Source organism: Esox lucius, chromosome 7, assembly GCF_011004845.1.
Source record: "Esox lucius isolate fEsoLuc1 chromosome 7, fEsoLuc1.pri, whole genome shotgun sequence".
Lineage (NCBI taxonomy): Eukaryota > Metazoa > Chordata > Actinopteri > Esociformes > Esocidae > Esox > Esox lucius.
In genome coordinates, this window is record NC_047575.1 from 26,088,913 (window position 1) to 26,096,264 (window position 7,352).

The 7,352-nt window shown below is 40.8% G+C and overlaps 1 protein-coding gene across 1 annotated transcript; it reads right to left on the reverse strand.

Moving 5' to 3' along the window:
- Nucleotides 1-413: 413 nt before the first annotated feature.
- c7h5orf15 (linkage group 07 C5orf15 homolog) lies at nucleotides 414-6,246 on the reverse strand. Its single transcript, NM_001303958.1, is given in 3 exon segments — nucleotides 414-1,125; nucleotides 1,820-2,523; nucleotides 6,127-6,246. Coding segments are annotated over 3 exon segments (951 nt in total). The 5' UTR covers nucleotides 6,239-6,246; the 3' UTR covers nucleotides 414-990.
- Nucleotides 6,247-7,352: the final 1,106 nt, after the last annotated feature.

Here is a 7,352-nt window from a genome sequence, read left to right on the forward strand (position 1 = left end):
ATGAAAGTAATGACAAATATCCTTCACATCCCAAAATAGTAAATGCTGTACAGACTAAAACATTTTTGAATAATAATATTGGGGTCCCATTCAATCAAAGTGAAACAAGGCAATCCAAATTTGATGCAATGCTTTGATTGGCATGATGTGTATAGCACAGGTTTAGCCTTTCAGGCTATGGCGTCCAGGTTCCATTCCCAGGCTGGTCCAGGTTCCATTCCCATCCTCATTATTCGATATAAGAGCAAAAGGCGAAAACCTTGAGGTTGCAGGGGTGGTTAAAAAGGAGAAATACTTCATTTACAACCTGTTAACTTCCTAGCACATAGGTGATTTCATATGCTCCTGAACACCAATGAGGACAAGAGGGGCATTGCACCAGGCATCTCAAAAAGGACAAAGTTCTAGAGAAGGGTGGATAAAGTTTTTTTAAATGTAAAATATCAAATAACATGTTCATTTACATTGCCACACTTGCATATGCAACGTGGCTGGTCGTGGGAGTTTGTATCCATTGCAAGCCTGAAGTCTCCATTCCTTGCAGGGCAGATTAGTGACTCAGAAGTTAAAAACAGTACCACAGGACATATTTATCCTGATATTGACAGACAATATGCACATTTCTATTTTCAGATTGTGTAATCATCAAACAGCACAACAAATAGAAGTGTGTGCAGAACAATGTGATTGAGAGAAATTTAAGGAACGTTTTTCAAAAAAGACCAGTGTATTCTCACCCAAAGAAACCTAATACTAAAATATAATATATAATCTCAAAGCCAGACTACAGTTAACAGAATAAAGAAAATAATTTTCATTACATGTGGACAAACAGTATCAATAACAGTTGTAGTATCATCAAACTGACACCTGTCCATATTTGTCTTTAAGCAACAGGAAGTGGGGCAAGCTTGTGGACAATTAAGCATTTAAAAAATATCATCAACAAAGAGCAAGATTGTTCAATTCAGTCGTTTCAGTCTCCTCAGATCAGAAGATGTAATCTTGGGTCATCTTGAGGGAAGGCATGGCTTCGTTGACATTCTGGTCAAGCCGGTGGTATTCCACATTGTTGCGAGAGCACAGGCCGTCCCTCCAGCGCCGACTCTGGGCCAGGAGGAATATCTGGAAAGAGCAGACATTCACGTTTTATATTTTAACTGGGCAGTCTAGTGCTGGGCAGTCTACTGCATTAAACATGTCAGAGCAATAGTGCTTATCAAGAATCCTGTGAGGTGAAAGGAAAGTCTGACCCAAAACCAGTACTCCTATTCTGAGATGCTTAATACACATAAGTAACTGTCCTGTCTTATTCAAGAGAACGGAACTCTTCACTTCCAGAGCAGCTGTAAGAAATCATACAGTCATGGCCTGTGGCTACAGCACCCATTTCACTCTCATAAACACCAGCATAATTATTCCCAGTCCTGGAATGGGTAACCTGGCAAACTCTTGGCTCAGGCCATAAGCTACACCACAGCCATAGCTAAGTCTTGGTCAGCATCTGGAGACATGGCCCAAAGCATCTGGAGACACGGCCCAACCACTTGTTTCTCATAACATAACTTTGGTAACCAAATAAAAATGAATTCAGATGAATTCAGAAGCCCCCCTTGACTAAATTATGGGTTAGAAAACTGAAAAAACTTCCAGAATAATTCAATATGTTTTGTCTGACCAATAATCAAAATGTTTTTGAACCCGTGATTGTCAGGTAAGAGCTTGTTGACAGTACATTTTGTGTTGTAGGGGTTAGGTACAGCAGAAGACTGCCCGCCTTATAAGGAGAAGCATGATAAAGGCACTGGTTTCTACTCACCTTCCTCTTGTTGTGGTAGGTGATGTATACAATAGCCACCAGGAATGCCAGGATAATCAGATGGAAGAAGAAGTGGGAGTCCTCGTCCTGGGTGGCATAGATGTTGGTGTCCAAACGAACATCAGTTTTCCTAGTGTTGCTTAGCATCCTACTGTCGGCATCTAAAATGGCATCGCCATCCCCCTCAGGGATCTTGTCAGAATCTATGCCATACAAGTCGTCATCATCACCATCATCATCCAACCCGTTGTCACCTTCATAGATGTTTGCATGGGTCTCCGGGGAGTCATTGAAGTTACTGGCAGGCCCTGGTTTAACCTTCGGCTCCTCTGTATGTATATCCAAAGGCTTGGAGGTGGTGGTGGGAGGTGGCTTCTCCGCAGGCATGACCATTTCTGTTGCTTTGACCGTTGGGTTAGCACTGGAGGTGGTGGGTTGAGTAGTTATGTCGACTGAGGAACCACTGGAGGCAGAACTTGAATTAGAATTGGTTAAAGGTTCGCCCGTTTTGTTTGAAGGGGGAAGATGAAGGACATGGGATGGGGCAGGAGAATCTTTGCTGGTTGGTGCGATCGGGGAAGTATCAGTTTTGACAGGTACGGAATTGTTCTTTTCCTGATTTGCAACTGATGTTATCGGCTCAGAGACTGCTGTGGTATCGTTTCCATTAATGGGATTTGTCTCCGTTTCATTACCACCAGCACCTGTGAGAACAGAGGAAAGTAATTATTAAAAACAATCACCCCATCCATTTGCACACCCGTTCACATTCCAAAACAAGCCAAAGGGTTTAACCCAGAGCTCCATATTGCATCCATCCAGGCACGTTTGGCAATACATTGACTTGGCTGTGCCAGGAAAAGGTAAGATACAATGAAAACTGGTCACGCCGGTGTGTGTATATGTGGGTGTGTGTATATGTGTGTATATGTGTGTGCGTGTGTGTATATGTGTGCGTGTGTGTATATGTGTGCGTGTATGTATATGTGTGCGTGTATGTATATGTGTGCGTGTATGTATATGTGTGCGTGTATGTATATGTGTGCGTGTATGTATATGTGTGCGTGTATGTATATGTGTGCGTGTATGTATATGTGTGCGTGTATGTATATGTGTGTATGTGTGCGTGTGCGTGTGCGTATGTATGTATGTATGTATGTATGTATGACCCAACCAGTGGTCACCTTAATCTTAACTCATCATTTTATGTTCATCCTCATTAAGAGTTTCTGCTCAGCTGCAGGAATATAATTTGTGTCATACTGCAAACAAATGGCAGGCTTGCGGAGACCTTAATATCGGAGACACTATTGCCACCGAGAGAAAACTGTTACCCGATGCTCTTTTTGGTTTTGGTGACCACGGACCAAGTAGAGTGCACAAAATCGGACCGGTCCAACCAAATAAAAAGAATCCCTTGTGCAGCCAAGTCAGCAGGTCACAAAATGTGACTAAACGCTTGCAGTCTGGAGCCCTTTCTACCCTCCTAGTTATTAGCAGGCTGTTTCTAACAGACGAAATGTGCAGTACAAGTACAGTTAATAGCAGCTAAAATAATAAGCAGACATGATCGAGCATGCATCCAACGACAGGGATGTTTATTCTAGCTCATTCCAGGCAGTTATTTACTCATGGGACTTGTAAAGGTGTTGGCCAAGCTGCGGGTTAAGACGGAATTTAGTGAAAGAAGGCATTTATCCCAGCATGCTGTTGCCAGCACATACATCGAATAAAATGGAGACATTGTGGGAGCGACTGCGCCAAGTCCAGAACACATTCTTGATCAAAAGACGTACAAGAGAAGTGTGAAATACTAACCACACCCTTTTTAATGGTTAACAACTGGAGAGTATCCACCATCAGCTCTATAAAGGATGTCCAGATATACAATCTGGCATTGTTGGAGCACAAATGGCAAAACAATAAACTCCACTCCTCACAGTTTAAACTTTGCTCTCTAATTCAATCGACAGTGTTGAATTAGGCTATTGGGAATTAATTGATTATCTCGCACAGAGAAAAACACTTGCAGTAGGGCCGGGCGATATGGCCCAAAACGTACATCACAATATATTTAAGATTTTCATCTATATATTGTATTTTCATTACAATACATTTATTTGCATATCTATGTCTACATTATAATGTTAAAATATACTTCTGTTTAGTCTGAACAATTTTGGTCTAAGAGCCTGGCTTAGTTTATGGACACAGGTCAGCAAATAGAGCCCAGAGTACAAACTAAACACGGTCAAGCCGCATTTAGCAGTTATGCCGCATTTAGCAGTTATGCCACAACTGGAATAAACTACCAGAAGATCTAGACGTGCCCCAAATATATCCATTTTTAAATCCAGGGTAAAAACACTTCTCTTTTCACACGCCTATGACTGAGCACTTCAATATAACCACACTGTTTATGCCTTACAGCTTTCATAGCTTCCTATGTTTTTAATCTCATTTTTATTCCATTTCTACTTTTTTTAATTATGATATTTTCATTTGAGTATGTTTTTATGCTATTATATTCTTATTTTTCTTTGTAAAGCACATTGAATTGCTCCTATATATGAATTGTGCTGTATAAATAAACTTGCTTGCTAGTGGACAGTATGTAAATAACTTTGGATGCCGATAGAACAGGCCAAATATTATTGTTTCCATGAATTAGGCATCATGCAATTCTACAATTTTTACTAAAAGAAGGAACTCAACAGCTTGGCTATGGCACACAAGTGTGGCTATATGATATAAGACCAGCGTAGTATTGTACAAAATGTGCTGAAATCTAAACTATTCCAACAATTTCATGGAGTTCCTGTTTACCTCAAGTCATGATAAGGTAGTATGGTTGGAAACAAATAACCCTTACTTATGCCAAGTCATAAAAAAATAAGTCAGCATAGGCCGATACACACCTCAATTGTCACTTCATTTCCAAACATTAATATACAGGCTTCATGACGGGTCCAAAAACAACTAAGGAATAAAGGAAAATAACTCACAAAGACTGTGCCTGTAAAATCATGGACTGCACACACTTAAAGCGCAGCAAACTTCAACAACGGCAGACAACTAAATGTTATCACTGTGATACTCTTCAACCACTACACCTGACACAGTGTGCTGAGTGTGTGTAGACAAAGACATCCTAAGGAGGACTGTGAACCTGTGATCTACGCTCTGCAGGGGCTTCTAGGCCTGACACGCAAGGGCAAGACAAATGAGATCATAGAGATCCCCACATATCATAAAGATCCATACACAAACAACTTTTCCCACTGTTTAGAGCTGCTCCCTTCTGGAAGGGAATACAAGGCTACAGTGTTTAACTAGAACAGTGGCTAACTAGGTTTCATTCAGGACAGACAGAGAACAGTCAGCGAGCAGACCACAGATACTAAAAGTGTGGAAATGTAAATCTGCAAACCATAAAATAACGATATACCTGGCTAGTTTTATGTGGATTTTGTTTTCATGTTGGTATTCTGTATCTTTTGCTTTTTGAGAACAGTGTGTCTATTTCACTTATAGGATGCTTACTCACTCTGATAAAATGGTCAGGAGCACCTGTTCAGACAATTCGCCCCTCTCTCACACCGGGAATTTGTCCAAAACCCTTAAGGGAAATAGTTTGCTCAATCAAGGTACTGGCTGCTGTAGTGTAGCTTCCGCAGTAGCTAGTAACTTTAGCTTGGTCTCTACAGTGGATTAAACACTCAACCATTGTGCTACTGGCACTGCCACACGCTGTACACTACTCCATATTTTAGAGAGCAGCTACAAAAAGTTATTCGGACAAAATGTTTGCAGCCTTCATCCGGCTAATTGTAAGTTATATTGGAGGAGCTTGACTGTGAGTACTCGTCTTCCAAATCATCTCGAAGGTCAGGTACTAGGGAAGGAAACTTGTCAATATTTATTGTAACATGTGGCCAAAGGCAATGAGCCAAAATAACGAAGATTTTTACAATACTGATCACACGTTACTCTATATTTTTAACTAGATGCGTTGTTTATGTCTTGGCTGACGTTCGTCCGACACATTGATTGGCAAGTCACTATGCGGCCTAGTCGTTAGTGACTAAACGTTAGCAAGGTCCTGTGGTAGCTAATTATTCTGAATTTTTTTCTAAACAAGTATAGTACTGTCGTCGTAGATAGCTACTGACTGTAGTGATTTCCTTATTCTGTGTAACGTTAGCTAGCTACTTATGCTAACTACAGTGATGTACATACAGGTGCTGACTAACGACGTCAAAAGCTCACTTAATTTGCTCCCAACATAAAACACACCATGTACATACCATTCGCTGTTATTGGAGTCGAAGTAAAGAGAGGAAATAGTTGTATAAAAACAAATACGGCAAACGCATAGTGAATTTTCCAGTAACGTCCCATCTTCCTGCATAACGCCATCTTGATTGTGCAAGACTGTAGAGGGGCGTGGTTAAAAACTGGAGGTGGTGTCTTCCCGTCATCTGCTAGCCACATAGATGTTTTTCGTTAGACAGGTAATACGTCGTCCAGAGATCCACGCTACAACAGCGTAAACAAGACAAACTGTCCGGCTTAAATTAAAAACGCTTCTTATGCCGAAGTGTTGCTGTTTAGATGGTTGTATCAACAATAAAGCACATTATGGGGAGGGCAACCGTGAATGTAGTCCCGGGTTCAGGCCTTGGAGAGGGCAATTGGTTGGCTTAAATATAATTATTAATTTGTCAGTCAGTGTTAGTATTAAAGAATGTCCCGGGCCCTGTCATTCCTGTTGACGTCCTTGGTTTAGGTTACTAAAAGCCCTAAGAGCTAACATGTAAATTCTAAATTGAGCTAACTTTGTTGTATCGTGGTTTCAGGATTCCACCTAAATGACAAACTTCATCTGGATTACGTGCCCTCCATTCTCCCCCACCTAAAACAGTCTCTTTTGGTTTCAAGAAAAGTCAGCTGTTTTCAGAGTGCCAGGAAGCGAGAGTCGCGTGAAAGTTTAGTGCCAACAACAACAAAGTATACGAAACTCAGCAATTATTCAAATAAGGATGGAGAAACTTCTGTTTTTGAGTCAGTTTCCACCTCCTGCTTTATCAGAAGATCCCAGTTGTGAGTCAAGTGCTTCGCTTTGAACTTCAAAAGCCCTAAAATAGGCTGATATGTTGATTTGATCACATTTTAGAAAACATAGATATATAATAATTTACAAAACTCTGAATTCGAATCTCGTTCACTCAGTTCCTTCACTCAGTTCCTTCACTCAGTTCCTTATTCATTTATCTACTCAACCAATCCTCCAGGCTCACTGATCGCTACTTAATCAAAATGTTGTCTTCCTTACTTTTAAATCTACCCACTCAGTCTTTACCCAGAAGGCCACCCCCATATTCTCTCACACCTGCTGCCTGTTTAACCCTACTTTCCCCACTGTTAGATTCTGTCAATTTTTGATCCATGAACAAAATTAATGCAAGCGGAAGTCAGGGGAGAGACATCTTCATTCAGCATGAGGCGACGTTAACCTTCCATAGTTCTTTAA